At 61.0% G+C, this 16,942-nt stretch overlaps 2 protein-coding genes across 3 annotated transcripts; one reads left to right on the top strand and one right to left on the bottom strand.

The window, feature by feature from the left end:
* The first annotated feature begins 4,932 nt into the window (after positions 1-4,932).
* Positions 4,933-8,972, top strand: TMEM235 (transmembrane protein 235). Its single transcript, XM_035026346.1, is given in 7 exon segments — positions 4,933-5,024; positions 5,026-5,088; positions 6,029-6,039; positions 6,624-6,704; positions 6,874-7,011; positions 8,774-8,854; positions 8,857-8,972. Coding segments are annotated over 7 exon segments (582 nt in total).
* A 1,849-nt stretch (positions 8,973-10,821) lies between these two features.
* On the bottom strand, positions 10,822-16,728 carry LOC118024212 (probable low-specificity L-threonine aldolase 2). 2 transcript variants are annotated; one of them, XM_035025884.1, is made up of 7 exons: positions 16,376-16,674; positions 14,797-14,880; positions 13,984-14,072; positions 13,344-13,529; positions 12,575-12,712; positions 12,156-12,348; positions 10,822-11,614 (listed from the first exon to the last, which is right to left on the bottom strand). In XM_035025884.1, the coding sequence occupies exons 1-7, from the start codon at positions 16,575-16,577 to the stop codon at positions 11,331-11,333; spliced, it is 1,176 nt and encodes a 391-aa protein (XP_034881775.1). In that variant the 5' UTR covers positions 16,578-16,674; the 3' UTR covers positions 10,822-11,330. The 2 variants fall into 2 exon arrangements, with proteins under 2 accessions (XP_034881775.1, XP_034881776.1); XM_035025885.1 differs by lacking the exon at positions 13,344-13,529 and having other exon boundaries at positions 16,376-16,728.
* Positions 16,729-16,942: the final 214 nt, after the last annotated feature.

Raw genomic sequence — 16,942 nt, 5'->3', positions numbered from 1 at the left:
GATTTCTGTTGGGGGGGAAAAAAGCTCTCCAGCCTCTGTACTCATCTAAGCTGCTTAATTTTGATATTTGTGCCAGTCTGTAAATGGATCCTTCACTGTAATAACGGGTCCTTACAAGCTGGCTTTGTAGAGAAGCTGGGCCTTTTCACAGTGGGCAGTGATGCGGTTCTTGGCTTCGTCAGGCTGTGCTGTGGGGTGAGACCCAGCTGGAGCTGACCCTCAGTCCATCTTACGCTCCCCTTCTGCAGAGGTATTTTCCAGAGACCATATTTATCACTGGGCCTTAATGTCTGTCCACTCGGAACACTAAAGAGAAACCTCCATTAATCAAGCCACAAGCCTTTACCGAGGGCCAGAGCCTCAGGTTTTTTTTCAAATACGTGTCCCCTTTTGGGTTCTCCAAGTCTGGTGGGAGTCTGGAAAGGGCTGTGATAGGTGGTTATGGGCTGTCGGGTGCAAATGGTGGTGTACGGGTTAGAGGGCTAGAGGCCAGCCTCGGGAATCCGAATCCTCCCCCTGTCCCCAGCACAGTGACAAGTGCCAGCCTGACCAAGTCCTGCGGCCAAAAGTGACCTGCCAAGAGTGGAGCCATCGGCCACTGCCTGCAGGTTGGCACCCCCTTGGGGTGCTGACCATTCTTTGCAGGCTGCCCTTAAAGAGAAATAACTCACAATTGCCAATAAAGTCTTATGTGATCTTATCTGCATTTTTTTCATGCAGAAACAGAGACTTGGCAAAGAGGCAAAGTAGCTTGTCCAAGATCGTACAACTAGGAACTATTAGGGTTGAGGATTGAACCCAGGCATCCTGGCCCCAGAAATGGGCCCCCCCTGATGAATGACGTGGCCCGGCCTTGCGGGTGTGGCCGGGGTCGACTGCCCGACTCCAGAGACAGGGCCATCTTGAAACCCTCCCCATTGCATTTCTCAGACGGCCTTGTCAGAAAGGCCTTCATTCTGTTGAACGGAAACATGTCTCCCCAAGGGTTCCGTTGACCCTCCTAGTACAACATTTAAAAAAATTTTTTAAAAAGATTTTATTTATTTGACCGAGCAAGTAGGCAGAGCAGCAGCAGAGGGAGAGGGAGAAGCAGGCTCCCTGCTGGGCAGGGAGCCCGACGCGGGGCTCCATCCCAGGACCCCGGGATCATGACCTGAGCCGAAGGCAGGCACTTAACTGAGCCACCCAGTCACCCTGATGTTTTTTTAAATTTTGAACTAAGATTCATGGGAACTTGTAAAGATAGTATGAAGGGGCCCCATGTACCCTTCACCCAGTTTGCTCTGTTGTAGCTACAGTAAAATGTCTGTGCTTTTGCCATCTAGGGTCTGAGCTGAAAAGAGAGTTCCACTGTGCAGCCCGCCTTGCTCTGAACCAGAGTTGCCATCACAAAGGGTTTCTTGTCTGGGGCAGTGGGGGGGGGGGGGGGGGGGGGCAGGGAATCTAGCTCTTAAAGCAAAAAAACCAACTGCGCTGTAGATTCTCCTCCACTGGGCTCAGCCTACAGCATTGGAGCCTGTTTTCAGCTGACCAACCAAACTGGGGCCTTAGCTTCTCTGTGGTTATTTTCCCCTTGATCCCCAGGGTGGGGACGTCTGTCTGCCTGTTCACTCAGATGCTTGAGCGCCTACTGTGAGCCAGTGCTATGCCCAGGAATTGCGTGAAGGCCGGAGAGGACTCAGTCTCCCACCGTGAGCTCAGGCTCCAGACCACGGCCAACAAACAGCCGTGTGATGTGCAGACTGAGAAGACAGCTCTGCCTTGGGGGCAGCACGGAAGATCTGAGCTGTCTGTCCAGCGACCAGGAGGAGGCTGCCGGATGACGGAAGAAGGGAATGCTGTGTCCGGGGAGGGAGCGCAGGGCTGTAGTGCGTTCTGATGTGGGGGCGTCAGTGGTGGACAGATGCTGGCGAGTCCAGTGTGGCCATGAGGAGTCCTTCATAGATCCTGTTGGTTCCTGGGGATGAGTCTAACCAGGTGCGTGGCTGCCTCCCCGTCTGCGCCATGTCCCACACAGGATGTCCGCTGTCCACATCAATGTGAAAGACCTCTGTTTCTAACCTACGACCGCCACCATTTGAGAACCCTTTAGCGTGGTTGGTTTTGACTAGAACAGTGTCTCGATGAATCTCCCGGGTGGATTAGCTTCATAATGCACCCTGATTACATGCACTGACATGTGGGTAAATTAGCAAGGTTCAGTTTCTGTTGGAGGAGTTTGCCCAGTGCAGTGAGTTGAGTTGTGAAGGAACTGATGCTAAGCGGCTCGGTGATTTCTCCGACAGTTTTGGCTGCTTCCTCAGCCCTGTGCTGGAGGCAATGCACTGTGGCATCAGCCTGGACCAGGAGGCTCACCTGCCCCATGGCTGTGGCTGGGGTCAGGCATCCTGTTCTTGCTGGCCCTGAAGAGATAGTTGAATGTAAGTTTTATAAAAAGGTTTGGGTGCAGCCCTGTTTCTTTGTCACTTATAATTGGAATTTCTTCCATCCAAAGGTTCCTCCTGGCCCTGATTTTGGTGGTAGTGGTCTGATGCTAACTTTGAAGAGGCCCTGATGTCCTGGATCACCAAGTGGCTGAGCGACAGCTCTAACTATGGGTTATGAGTCTATGGTAGGAGGATGACCAATGAAAAAAGCGGTCATTCCAAAGTGGCACTGTTTCAGACCCAGGCTAGGGTATAATCTGGGTCCGTCTTAGGGAAGTAGACTGGTGGAATTCATCCAAGTAGCCCCTCGAGGACCGGTACCTACTGCCTAGGGGACAATCCAGTGGCTCCCAGCTACACACTGGGGTTCAAACACTGAACTTTAAAGCAGACAGGGTGCAGACTGCTAACCTGGCCATCGACAACTGTGTCGTGAGGGGGGTACGTGTCTATTCCCGTGTGGAGCTGCGTGGCTCTGCAGGCAGTGGCCTCAAGCAGTGCCGTCCCTGGCCCGGACTGCACAATCCCCCACCCCCTTTTTTTTAAGATTTTATTTATTTATTTGACAGAGAGAGACAGCGAGAGAGGGAACACAAGCAGGGGGAGTGGGAGAGGGAGAAGCAGGCTTCCCGCCGAGCAGGGAGCCCGATGCGGGGCTCGATCCCAGGACCCTGGGATCATGACCTGAGCCGAAGGCAGAGGCCCAGCGACTGAGCCACCCGAGCGCCCCAGCAGAATCTTCTTTATGAGGCTGCAAAGAAGACCCTTTCAGACAAGCTTGGGCTGAGAGGCAGGGGTCACTGGGAAGAAGCATATGGAGCGTGCAGCCTGGGGGGTCCGCCGGCTCTCCCAGTCTCGCATACCTGAAACACACAAAAGGCGGCTTTGACCCACCTAAAGCAGTACTGGTCCTTGTCACATTGTGGGTAAAGGCTGGGGTCACTATTCGCCTTCCCCCGCTGTTCTCCAGCAGGGGCCCTGCACTGCCACCACGCTCCCCTCCTTCCCTAGCCCCCCTCCCCTCTTGCTTTTGTAGATGGCTGCCTCACCCTCATCACCTCCCTCACCTCCTTTGCCCTGTATGCTTGCTGGATTCTTTCACCTGCCCGAGAGAGAAGGACCCCTGGCTGCCACCCAGCTGGCCGAGCAGGGGCTGGGGCGTCCCCACTGCCACAGCAGGGAAGCCCCCAGGCCCGCTCTGTGCCCCAGTCCAACCTTGGGCGCGGTGCATGGGAAGATGCACGGCCTGCAGGAACCCAAAACAGTGCCATGGGCTCTGAGTGCCCCTTGAAGTATTGTTTCAGTAACCTTGCTGCGATGGTTTTTCCTGACCATATTCCTCAAACTGAGAAATGCCTGGTACAGAAAAAGGGGCTGGAACGAACAGAAATGAGAGCCCTGGGATGACCCCGGGTCATGAAGCTACTTCATCTGCAAAGGGTTACCTTCAGTGACGATGTGGACGTAAAGCCCCAAACCCTGTCTCTGCAGGCTCTTGCCCAGACCCTGGGGGGGGCAGCGACCGACTGTCCAGGGGCCCGAGAGGAGGCCCTCCCATTGCCCACAGTTGCACCCCAGACAGCCCCACTGTGACAGCCGCCACTACCATGCCTGTCACTGCCTCCTCCTGGGTTCGGGCCCTTTGAGGTCCCTCTGCAACCCACCCCACTAGCGCCTGGCCCATGTCCTAGAAGGTGGTTCACGCGTGTTGGCTGAGTGAGTGATGCAGAGCCAGCCCAGCCTCGCCCCCTGTGGCATTTGTAAGTCGAAGCTCACTGGAAACAACAGCCCCCATGCCAGCCTGCCTAGGCTCTTTGCCCATCCACCCCACTTCGCTGGATCCCTTTGGTTAGTCCTGGAGACGGATTAAGACCAGGACCACAGGGCCAGCCAGCGGCCAATTGCCCCAGCCAGGGGCGGCTGCCTCCCACCATTCAGGCTGCGGCTTCCTGGCCAGCGAGGTCGGTCAGCTGCCTGCTGAGCTCCCTCCTGGGGCAACGCAGGCCCCACCCTTCCTCCTCCTTAGCCCGGCCATTTGGCAGCTAAGAAACCAGAGATTTGGAGAGATTAAGACATTTGCCCAGGGACCCACTCCAGCGGCCAGCTCCTCAGGGACGCTGGGATTTGAACCCAGGTCTGTGGCGGGTGTACCTGTGGCTCTGAGATTTACTTCTGTCCCCTGGGGCCGAGCTCTGCAATCGCCGTCCACAAGAGGTGGGACCGATCTTCCTGCGAGCCTGGGGGTGCGTATCGCGAGGCCCGCGCACAGGCAGAAAAGGGGGCACCGCATCCAGAAGAGCCTTGGAGCGGACACGCCAGCGTGCCCGCCCCGGTTCCCCGCATCCCCTTAACCGTGCCCCCTACTCCACCGCGCCCCATCCCCGGCCCAGCTCACCAAATCCCAGGCGCCCCTTCCCCGGCCAGGCTCCCCCACTCCCCGCTTCCTCTCTCCCCACACTCTCTCACTCCCTCGGCCCTCTCCGCTCCCCAAATCCCCCAGCCCAGCATGGCCCGGCTGGGCGCGCTGCTCCTGGCCGCTGCCCTGGGCACCCGGCTCAGCTTCGCACTGCTGGCGGCCGCCGTGGCCAGCGGCTACTGGCCACCTGGAGGTGGCGGACACGAGGCGCGCCGCGCGGCTGTCCTTGCACTTGGGGCTCTGGCGGTCTGCGAAGGTACGGCTGCGGAGGGCCGGGGCGCAGAGGGCACGGGCAGGGCGGCGCCCCCTCGTGCCCCCACTCCCCATCCCGGACTCTGTCCTCTCCCAAAACCGGGCAGTGACAGTAGGGCTACCAATCCGGGCTCAGAAATGAAAGGGTTGGGGGGGGGCATTGCATGGCTCCATAAGGACCCAAGAGCCCGGGGAGCAGGAGCCCCGGGCAGTCCCTTGCCCTCGCTGGCGGGGCGGGGTGTCTTGTGTTAGAAGTTGTGGGCACATTACTTGGTAGATGACAAGTCAACGCCAGGCTCTCAGTGAGCTCTGCCGTGGGCTGCTGCCTGACCTAGGAGCTCGTCCCTCCTCCGCCTCCCAAGTCTTCGTCAGATGGGGAGAAAGCGATACTTCTCAGGGTGCAAACGGGTGGGGGATGGTTGGAGGAATGAGGGGGGAAAGCAGGGGCAGGCCCGCCGCCCAGGGCACTGGGCTGCTGTTCTTCCTCAAGCAGGGGTGTGGGTGCTGAGGTGGGAGCGGGTGTGGGGCACTGGGGGCCTCCAGGAAGGCCCCAGGTCCACATCCAAGTGACCACGAGTTGTTTCTCAATTGCCGTCCCCAGAGGTTCAGCCTGGCACAGCCAGGGCTCCGGGGAAAGACCCCTGTTTCTTTCCACCTTCCCCCCACCACCACCACTTGACGGCTTCACACGCGCTCGGTCACCAAATAGGAGTGCTGCATGCATTTCGGACCCGCAGAGAGAGGGGAAGGCATTCCCTCTGCAAGGCCTGCATGAGGGGGCGGCCAGCAGGCTGGGGGCCTCCCCTGCACAGGGACAGCACTGGGCGGAAGCAGCGCCTGGGAGAGCGTGTGAACGTGTGCGTGCATACATGGAAGCCTAGGTCAGTGTGAGTGTGAGCATGTGTCTGAGAGAGTATGCGTGTGTGCATGTGAGTGTATGTGTAGGTGACTATGAGTGTGTGTGTGCACACGCGTGCATGTGCGTGCGTGACCATGCCTTCCTCCGTGGCAGCTGGGGAGGAAAGATGAGCTGTTGGTTCAGCCACTGAAAGGACTGGGCCTAATGCTCCAAAGCCCTCCTGGCGTGTGCACGTGTGTGTCTGCAAATGCGAGTGGGTGTGCATGTGTGTGTGCAAGAGTCAGAGAGTCCACATTACGCGCACCTTTTCCTGTCCAGGCAAAGCCACACGTGAGCATGCTCAGGACCCCAAGCCTACGGGAGTGCTGAGGGCAGTGTCTCTTGGATGTTTGTGCTTTTTAGACCGACATCCATGTAGGTATTATTTGTATGTTACAGAAACAAAACAGAAGGTCTTAAACCCTCCAAACCCTTTTGGAACCACAACTCTGGGGTCCAGGAGAGAATCTGACGGGGCTCCATGGCCACTGGTCAGCCCACTGGGTTCGGCAGGGGTGAGAGCGTGCTGTCCAGCATGCCTGCAAGACCACCCATCTCAGAGAAACTCAGGGTGGGTGGTGACCCCACAGGTGTCCAGCCCACCAGGCTTTGTGTCCTTTCTGCTTCTTAGGGCAAAACAGCTGCATCCCCCTGATCGACCCCTTTGCCAGTGAGAACCTGGATGTCCCCACCCCTGTGCAGCACCTCATCTGTGAGTCCTGCAGCCGAGTCATCTCCCGTCTGTCCTTAATCTCCAGGCAAAACTGTCCTGTGAAGGTGGACCTCCAGGCAGACAGGGCTCTGAAGTGCTCACTTGGAGCTGCCTGGGGGGTGGGGCAGGTCCAGGTCCCTGCCGGATGCCGAGCCCCCTCTCCTGGCAGCCCTGCACCGAGCTGTCATGGTGGTCCTGCCCCTGAGCCTCGTCCTTGTCGTGTGTGGCTGGATCTGTGGCCTCTTCAGTTCCCTGGCACAGAGCGTCCTGCTGCTGGTTTTCACCGGCTGCTACTTCTTGCTGGGGGGTGAGTGTGGTCACCCTGGGGGGCGCGGATCCTGGGAGTGGGGGTGCCTCCTCTCCCGCCACCCTGTCCCCTGCTCCCATCTGGCCTGTGCTGAGCCTGGGCCCACCCAGGGGATTGAGCCGTAGCAGGCGAAAGCCCCTTGGGTAGTACTGGGCCTTTCTAGGACGGGGCAGGAGTGCTGGCTGTGGGCCTCGAGCCAGGGAGGCTGAGCTTCTAGGCACAGGAGGCATGAGGCTCCCCAAGGCGATCCCGCACCTGCCCTCCCACACCTGCACAAGGGGCATCAGACCGGCCCCCACCTGTTCTCCTCCGCTTCCTGGAGTGGCCTCGTGGGAGGAACAAGAGTGGGCAGTCCCAGGCAGTAAGACAGGTGGAAAGGGGCCTCGCAGCCCTTGGCAGTGACCCCGGTCCAGGCCCAGAATGTGACTGGTGACAGTCCCTCAGCTGACATTCGTCTAGACTCTGCTGGGCGGGGGCCAGGCACTCCCTTGGGGCTGCAGCTGTGGCCTCCCTGTGGTCCCAGCTTCCAGCTGAGGTGTCCAAGGATTCACCAAGGTCAGCAGGAAGCTTGTCCTGGGGATCCCGTGCCCCCCGCTTTGGTGCCCCCTGCTGCCCAAGGCCGGCTGTCACTGATGGTGGGCTGGGGCTCCTTGGGGTCAGTCATCAGAGGCCTGTGCTGTCAGGGGCAAGGCCTAAGCTGGGTCTGGCGTCCGGGCCAGCTCTACTGTCAAGGCCATGGCACTTGAGGCCCAGGCCATGTCGGCCTAGGGCTCCCTCTGGGGCAGGCCTGCCTCCTCGCCAGGGGGTGCTGGCCCTGTGGGAGGCCTTGGTCAAGTGGGAACGGGCGGGCTTGCCGGGTGCCGGGAGCCTGGGGGACCCGCAGCCTGGGCATGAGCTGTAGAGAATGAGAGCAGGAGAAGTCAGCATGTCAGCTGTGGCCTGGCCCCAGACACCGGCTGTGTGGGTCCAAATCCAATTAAGGAGCTTGGGAAGCCAGGGAGAGGAGCAAAGGGGTGGGATTGTATCCAGGAAGCCTTGGCGTTATGCTCTCAGAAGCATGGCCCGGGCCAGTGGGTGGAGGGAGGGCCTGGAGGCAGCTACTCAGGGGCGCTCCTCTTCCGAGGGACCTGGTTCAAGGAACACCTGACCTGCTCCGTGCGCCCAGGGTCCAGCCTGGCTGCACCACTGCTGTCCCCGCGGGGGCTGCTTCTTGGCAGTGGGTCAGCTGACGTCACTGTCAGCACTCTGCAGCGCCAGAAGGAGGAGAGTGTCAGCGTCGGGGACACTGATGGGAGCAGGCCTGGGGGTGCGGATCGCAGACCTGGGGGCAGGCAGGGGGCCTGCAGAAGCTGGAGGCTTAGGCTAGGGCCAGAGGAGCGGCGGGGGTAACCCAATGAAGTGGGGGGCACTGTGAGGAAGGGGGCCTGGCCAGAGCTCCAGAGCTCCCCGACTGCCAGTAGAGGTCACTGGCTCTGTGTGTGTGTGTGTGTGTGTGTGTGTGTGTCGGGGACACTGGGGGATACGGGAGGGTGCTGTGTATGCAGGGGCAGTTATGTGAGTGGGGACTGTTGCTGAGGGTGTAGGTGGTTCTCTTTATAAGGAGGGTTTTGTGGGGTGAGGTCTTGGGGTTTGGGAACTGAATCAGAGCCTCCATTTCCCCCAAAGGCCAGTGGGTAGGGGCTCCTGGTCTGCAGGACCGCCTCGGCCAGGACCTGGTTAGGCAGTTGCCCCCAGAGGGTAGACACAGCGAGTGGTCCCCCAGGTGCCCTGACCCTGGTGGGGGTCAGCATCTACATCCACTGCTCACACCTGCCCTTCGCTGAGACCGCCCGCCAGTACGGCCCCAGCACCTGAGGGACATCCGGGTCAGCTTCGGCTGGGCTCTAGCCCTGGCCTCGGAGGCGCTCTGTGGCCTCTCTGTGGCCTCTTCCTGCTCACAGCAGCCCGAGCCCGCAGCCTGAGCCGGCAGCCGGGGGGCCCCTGCTCTGTGGTCATCTGAGTCCCAGAGGGGCCCAGTTTCCCCTTTGCACCTGCAGGCCTGGCTGGAGTTCTGGCTGGGAGGGGGCCCCTGCAGGGGCAGGGGTTGGGGGCAGAGCCAAGGATCGAGGCTTCTCTTGCTTGGCAAAGCTGGATGTTTGGGGGCTCCTCTGCCTGGTCTATGCCCTTTAGGGACCAACTGGTTTGGCTTCCTCTTGGGGATGAGAAAAGGGAGTCCCAGAAAGAGTTAGCAAGTGGCCCAAGGGAATGTTAATGGGGTCGGTGTGGGGGTGCTGCAGGTTCCTGGTGCTCAGCGGGTCCCCTTGCCTCTCGAGGGCATAGCCTGCCCTCGCCCTCTCCCATCAGCCCTGGTGTGCCATGCTGTCCTCGTTCCTAGGGCCCTGGATCAGGTGGAGGAGCTACCCTCTGTCCTGGGGAGGAGAGAATTTGAGAGAGAAGCAGGTATCTGTTAAACACCCACTGAGTTAGGCTCCGAGCAGAGTATCACCTGCTCATCTGCTTGTCCAGTCCTCCAGTCGCCCTTCACATTAGTTACCATTCACCCATTTTACAGAAGGGGAGTCTGAGGCCCAGACCATCCCAGAGCACATGGCAGAGCCAGGCCTCTCTTTGGTCCACTGGCTCAAGGGCAGATGTTGCAGGGGAGGATACTGAGGAGGGGGCCCGGGAGTCCCCTGGGGTTTGCAAGGGCAGCCGAGTGGGCTGGATGCACCTCGGCCCCCTCCCTGTTCTCAGGCCTCTGTCATCGTCCTGGTGCATCTGCCGCCTCTACTGGGCTGGCGCTCCAGGACCCCGATCCTCCCATCTGCAGCCCCCTGGGGAATGTCTGTGATTCCAGGGGCCTGGTGAGTGCCCAGAACTAGCAGGTGCGGAAGTCCTAGTAGGGGTGGGGTGGACGGAGCCGTGCCACAGTGGCAAGGCGAAGGGGCTTCTTAGCCAGGAGGGGCCGGGGCTGCCCAGGGAGGCAGAGGCCGGCCTGGAGCTTGGGCCGCAGGCTTACTAAACGGCGTGGGTGGGGCTCAGCTCGCAGACCAGGGCGCAGGCGCACTGTGGCTAGGCACCTGGGTCATCCATCGTGAGGCTCGCTCATTCCTGTAGGTAGAGAAGTCGAGGTGGCAGAGAAGGGTCCCCAGGGGGCTGTGCAGCACCCAAAGCCCCAGACAGCCCCATCTGGGGTTCAGGAGTCTGGGATGTGTGCGGGGAGTGGATGGCGGCCCCTCTGGCCCTGGTCTACCCTCCCCAGCCCCCCTGTATCGCTCCAAAGGTTACAGGAAGCTCCTTGGGGCCCTGGGGGCTGGCACCATTTGGGGGTCCCACTGAGGGCTTCCCTCTGTACTTATGTTTTAGTGTTTACCATTCCATGTCGCAACATTGTGCCAATTGGTCCTTAAATAAATCAGTTTATGCTCCGAGCGGATAAGCCTTGTTTTTCTCTCTTAAAATTTTTTCAGAATGGATAAAACAGAATTATAAACAGTGTGCGGGCAGTAACACTGTTAGCAGCTGTGTGTGTGTGTGTGTGTGTGTGTCTGTCCGTCCAGCCAGAGACGTCCTCTGCAGACACAAGCCCCTTCTCTGTGGGTCGGCACGGGCGGCAGAGGATCCCACCCCCCGCCTCTGCGTCGGAAGGGGCAGGTCCTCTCAGCTTGTGAGGCTCTAACTGGACTTCTCCTGCGGTTCGCTGGGGAGCGGGGAGCACAGGGGTTTGGTGGGGGCCTCCCTCTCTGCCGCTGAGCCTACATGACCCCAGGAACTGCTAAAAACGAGATCCAATCCCAAATCATCTACAATAAAGACATACTCTTTTGTAAGCAGGAAAATTTATTTTTGAAAAAGGAAAAAATATATAGATGACCACAGGATAAAGCCCAGCCCCTGACACAGCAGCTGGGTCTCCCTGCCATCCAGCCCCGCTGTCCCTTTCTAATCTCCTGTCACCCTTGCTCCGGTGTCCCCCAGCCCGAGCATGGGACACACTCATCAGCTGCGCGACTCCGAGCAAATGGCTCAGGGCAGTTTCCTTTTCTGTGCGCTGGGAGCAGAAGCCCTGCCCTGGCTGCTTCCTGGGCTTTGGTGAGGGGCTGGGATGGGGTACCCCCTGTCTGCCCTCGTGGCGCCCTGTCTGGGACATGGGAGGCACCGAGGGCTTGCTGAATGAACGCAGGTGGAAGGCTTCACCCTGAGGGTGGGAAGTCGGGGGTCCGAGGAGACAAGGGGGTAACGGGGTGTTGTTTCGTTGCCTCTCCTCCACCTGCTCCCTCAGGACACCTCCACTCCCCACCTGGATCCCGGCCAGGGCACAGGGTCTGGTCACCCCGTCCTCAGGGCCCCAGCTGCCTCAGCACGAACCCCCACTTCTTCAGCACCAGCTCGGTGTCGTGCGCGGAGACGTCGCGGTGCCACACGGCGCGCACCGACCTCTCGGTCCAGGGGAACACCAGCACGCGCACCGCGTGGCCGGTCTGGGCCACCTCATCCGCGCTCACGGCCTGCAGTCGCCGGCAGAGCTCCTCGGGCGGCGGCCCGTCCACCCTCACCATCACCATGTTCGTCTCCACGGCGGCGAGGTCCACGGAGCAGATGGGGGACTCCAGCTCCTGGAACCCTGGGCCGGGGGCCTGTGGTGAGTGGAGCCCGACCCCAGGACCCCACCCCAGTCTCCAGCGTCCGGCCCTGTCGTCCCGGGACAGGCAGAGGGCAGCCCGACTGTAGTGGGGAAAAGAGGGACCCTTGGAGTCCCACACACTTGGCTCTGCTACTTTTCAGCTGTGTGACCTGGGACAAATCAGTTAACCTCTGGGCCTTGGTATCCTCATCTGTAAAGTGGGGACATCATGGGATTGTTTTGAGGACTCAACTGACAGATGTAAAGACCTAGGTTAGAGGCTCCACTTGGCCAGATCCTGCAAGAAATAGGAATTCCTGACATCCATTGCATGCTTCTTGGTCCAGACCCTCCACCAGTGAGGCCTGGTAAAGCATTCTAATTCCCTGGCTCCCACGCCTTGTGGCTCAGGGCTAACCTACATGTTCTAGAGTCAGAAGGACGTACGCCTGCAGGGGATTTGGGTCCCGCTACGGGGGGGCCCCCAGGCACTCTTCTGGGAGCAAAAGGAAGTGAGGGTGGGGGGCCATGGTCCAGGTACCTCTGGCGAATCTCTGAGCGTTCTGGTGGTCCGTCGGCAGCACCTCCTCGAAGTCCGCCAGTCCTACTAGGGCAGTGGCAGCCAGCACCCCGGCCTGGCGCATCCCCCCACCCAGGGCTTTCCGGAGGCGCCAGGCTTCTTCGATGAAGTCCTTGGGCCCCCCAACCACGGCCCCCACTGGTGCACCGAGGCCCTGGGAGGAAGAGAGGAGAGAGTCCTGCCTGCCAGCCCCCCAGGTGTGCATCTTTGCCCTTGTGGCCAGGGGAGGGGGATGTGAGGGGGACAGGACCCCGTCTGGGGAGGGGCTAAAGGGGCCCGGGGCCAGCTGCTGCCAGCATCGGAGCTCGGGAACACCAGCTGACTCCTATTGTGAGCACCCCACTGTCCTGTGTCTGGGAGGCAGCCAGTGGCTTCCCCACCTTGGAGAAACAGAGAGACACAGAGTCACAGTGTTCCACGATGCGGGCGGGGGGCACGTGCAGAGCTACCGCAGCGTTCATCAGCCGGGCCCCATCCAGGTGGACCCGGGCCCCGTAGCTCCGTGCCAGGAGGTGCACCTGGGGGCAAAGAGCAGGCAGCGGTCAGAGGGGCTGGGGTGGGGCCAGAGCGGAGGGAGGACGGGTCTCCAGGGGCCTCGAGGGGTCCAGAGTGAGCAGAGCTGGGCTGGTGTCCAGCTTGGCCCCCAGGGACCGGAGCAGGCACTCTGCTGCCTGAGGCTGGGTGCCATCCTTTATCTCATGTGTACGGCGGGCTCGCTGTGGCCAAATGCTGACGTGGCGCGAGCCAGAGATGCCGCATCCTATTTAAGCCACCCCATGGCTCCGTGAGGGAGATGCTCTCAGCCCTTCCCATGGGCAAGGAGTAGGTCTGCAGGGTCAGTTAGCAGCAAGTTCTCACACCAGGGAGCCGCACGGTTCAGCCCTCACACCCTGCACAAGCTGGTGCTGCTCTGGGACTCCCTCCCTGGGGAGAAGGGGGGTTGTCTCTGTCCTTGGGGCCTTAACTGGGGCAGTAGTGCCCTCCATATCTGCAGCCTAGGACCAGCCACACACGTCCCTCCCGCCGCAGTTCCAGCTGCCATGGGCACCCACGGTGTATAAGAGGAGACACAGTCCCGGGAGAGGGGCTCCACAGGACAGGAAGCCAGGAGCTGGCTGGGGGTGGGCAGAGTGGTGGGGTAGGGCCTACCTGGCGTAGGTAGTCAATGGGGAGCACCCGGCCCCCTGAGCTGCTGTGGGTGTTCTCCAGGCAAATGAGCTCACAGACCGGGTGGTAGGGGCTCCCGAGGCCCCGTGTGACCACCCTCTCCAGCTCAGCCAGGTCCAAGGTGCCATGGGGCAGGTCTGGGAGGGGGTGGGAGTGCACCCCAGCGATCTGCAGGTATTGGGGGTGGAGGGATGGAGATCAGGTCCAGGGGCGCAGCGTCACCTCCTGTCTCTGTCCCATCGGCTCCTCTCCAGCTCGGGGCCATCGAGCCTTCCCCTTGTGCTGCGGACGTGGGCACGGACACCGCAGCAAGAAGGGGAGGAACCAAGGGCCGTGTTCTCCCGAGGTGGGTCCTTCCCCACCGAGCGCCGCGTGCTCCGGATGCCCACTAGGGGGCAGCAGAGCACCAAGCACAGCCGGTGTCTGATGGAGGGGTGCTGGGCCGCGGCTGCCCCCACGTGGTCAGTCTGGGAATGGCTCCCTTTCCCTCCTCCTTAGAGACGCCACCACCCCGGCCATTTCTTCCCTCTGCAGGTCCCAACACGGTGCCGGGGAAGCAGGTTCCCACCAGAAATGCTGAGCAGCCTGTGCTGGCCCCAGGTGAGGGGTGCCGGGTCCTTACCTGAGCCACCCCGCCCTGCTCGTAGACGTGGAGGTGGCACTCCTGCCCGAGGAGGATCTGGGAGCCTCTGCGCTGGCAGTGACACATCACTGAGATAGATGGGGGAGGGCAGTGTTGGCTCTGAGTCCCATGGGGCCCATCTGCTCCTGCCCAGCTCCCGGCTGAGCCCGGAGGCTAGCTCTCAAGTGCCTATGCCAATGAGGAAACGGCACCCCTTCAAGACACCTTACTGCGTGTGCCAGAAAACAGTCCCGTGAACTACAAAGTCTAGGATAACCATCCTGTGAGGTGTTGCGCCCTGTGCCCTGCAGCCCACCTGCAGAGCATCTCCTGCTCGGAAAGCTGGCCACCATGCTGCCCCCGGGGGCCAAGCAGCTCAGGGCATGGGCATCAGTCAGGCCCAGCAGGAAACAGAGGGCACATGCACACTTGGAAGCCAGAGTTTAATAAAGGGACAATTCACAAAGGTGTGGCAGCATGGAAGGAAGTCACAAGGGACAGAGCAAGACCCCCAGGCCATAAGGGGCAAGAGGGAGGTGTGGTTACCAGAACCTGGAGATAGGGCAGTGTGGAGAGGATTGCCCGCCTGGCCCAGGGAGACCATCTGGGGAGGGAGCTGGGGGAGGAGCACGGATACACTGACCTCACTCTCCTCCCCTCCCTCATCTGCTAGGGGTCCTCCTGGCTGAGCCCAGCAGAAGTCCAGATGGCTCAGGACCCCACTGATGTCCCAGCCTTGCCCCCAGCACCGAGGAGAGAAATGCTGAGGGAGGACCTGGAGGGCAAATGGGAGTCACCCCACGCCGCGCTCACCAGAGATGAGGTTGGCCATGGTGTTGGTGGGCACAAACAAGGTCCGGTCCACCCCCAGCAGCTTGGCGGCCTTTTCCTGCAGCTCTGAGGAGGAAAGGGAGGGGGGTGCAGGGAGACTCCATCAACAATGACACTCTCCTTGCATTACTCATAACCATGAGCTCGTGTCCTGCCGAGGTGAGTGGCCAAGCCAGACAGACGCCCTGGTCCGCTGGCTGCAGACTGTGGTCTTGGTGACTGCATATCCAGGTATAGAGGCCCCTCAGTCAACCCTCTGCACCCAGCCTCCTCCTGGGCCATGGTCCCCCCCCAACATTGAAACTCTGTGGTTTGAACCCCCCTGTCCCATCCAGACCTCACACCTGTCTCACTTCCTTTCCCATCAGCCCCTTGCAGGTGGGGCCCTGCGGTTTCTCTGCTGACTTCCTCTCCCAGAACAGAAGGACAGGAGCTCTCAGAAGAGGAGACTCTGGGGGGTTGGGGGGCGGGGCTTCAGGCTCCTGCTTTAAAGCCTGCTGTGGCTCCCCTCTGCCTGTGGTATCCAGTCCGAAGTCTTTGGCATGACATTCAAGGCCAGTGGGATTTGCCCTCTGCCTTCACCTCCACGGACAGGGGGCTCCTGGTACCCCACACTCCAGCCACATTCCCTATCTGTATCCTAAACACTTTTCTCAACACCCAGTGAGCCAGCTCCATTCCCTGCCTGGAGGCTCCACTCGCCCTGTAAGAGGCTACTCTGCAAAGTCCCCCTTCCCTGTGAGTTCCATGCCTCCCCTCCCCCCCAGTTCCCAAGGCACTCTCTGGGGACACATGCCAGCCCCAGCACTTCCTCCACCCCATGGTGTCTGTGTGTCTGGCTGCCTACTAAGCAGTGGGCTCAGCATTTTTGAAGTTCCGGGCAGCAAGTGTCTGCAGAATGCATGATCACCAATCACGACCTGACCCCACACTCAGGCCCTAGGAGCTCAAGTGGCAACCTGTGGCTTGTCCCTGGCACCGCCGAGGTATACACGCTCACAATGGCAGTGATCTGCTAGAGTGGCAACTCTCAACACTGTGTCTTGAAAATAACGCTCCCTAGGTTATTAGCGTCCACTCCTTGAGAGGAGCAGCCTGTGGAAAATCCTCTTTCCTAGACTGGTTTTCTGTGTGTCTTCATGTGGAAAGGCAGTGCGTGCAGGACGATAGCTATAGGTTTTGGAGAGAAGACCTGGGTTCCAATACTGCCTTGCCATTTGCTGGGTAGGAGACCTTGGGTGCCACACTCAGCATCCCAGAGCCCTCGGCTGCAAGAGGAGACCACACCCATCTCATCAGGCAGCTCGACACCTGAGTGCGCACACCAATCCCCTGGGCGTCCTGTTAGCGTGCAATTCTGGCTCAGCAGGGTTAAGTGCGGGACCCGGGAATCTGCATTTCCAACAGACTGTCGGGTGATGGGCCAGACTGAGCAGCAAGGCCGCAGCCTGCAGCTGAGCCGCCACCCCTGCGCCCCGGGCCACTTCTCCCGCCAGCACCACGGACAGCGCTCTGGGGTCCCCGCGACGACCCCAGGCCGCGGCCTGCACACCGGGCTCACCGCGGACGGTGGGGTCCTCGCCGTAGTCGTCGTCCCCCACGACCGCCTCGGCCATGGCGCGCCTCATGGCAGGCCCGGGCTTGGTCACCGTGTCGCTGCGCAGGTCCACCACGTGCGCCAGGACCCCCGTCCCGCTCCCCGACCCCCGAGTCCAGAGGGCCCCGGGCCGCCGGGCCGCGGCCCGGGCCAGTCCACGGAGCATGGCGGGGGCAGTTCCCGCCCCCCCCCCCCCCCCGACTCTTCCCAGCGAGGGCGACCGCGAGCGACGGGGTGGGTGCAGCGGGCCTTCACGGACTTCGACCGCCGCGGCGGACCTGGGCCTGCGGGAGTTCCCGCGGTATGCTGGGAGCTGTAGTTCGCACTTCGTCCCGGCGGGCACCGCGCGAGCTCGGGCAGGAGGGCCCCGAGGCATGCTGGGGGTTGTAGTTCGGGCTGCACGGCGGCGGGCACGGCGCGATGGGGACATGTGGGAGAGCGAGGGTATTGCTCTCCGAGGAAGAAACCGAGGCCGGACGAGCGTTATAGAGCGGACGCTCGTGTGACTCCTGCCGTGTGCCAGGCTCTGTC

Source organism: Mirounga leonina, unplaced genomic scaffold, assembly GCF_011800145.1.
Source record: "Mirounga leonina isolate KUSES-001 unplaced genomic scaffold, KU_Mleo_1.0 Mir_197, whole genome shotgun sequence".
NCBI classification, from domain to species: domain Eukaryota; kingdom Metazoa; phylum Chordata; class Mammalia; order Carnivora; family Phocidae; genus Mirounga; species Mirounga leonina.
The sequence above is the reverse complement of the archived record's forward strand: the minus strand, read 5'-3'. Positions and strand labels throughout refer to the sequence as shown.

Coding starts and splice junctions, on each gene's coding strand:
- LOC118024212 (XM_035025884.1), bottom strand. CDS start 16,577: ATGCTCCGTGGACTGGCCCGGGCCGCGGCCCGGCGGCCCGGGGCCCTC. Junction 12,713..13,343: donor CCATTGACTACCTACGCCAG/GTAGGCCCTACC, acceptor CTTTGCCCCCAG/GTGCACCTCCTGGCACGGAG. Junction 12,349..12,574: donor TGTCTCTCTGTTTCTCCAAG/GTGGGGAAGCCA, acceptor TCTTCCTCCCAG/GGCCTCGGTGCACCAGTGGG.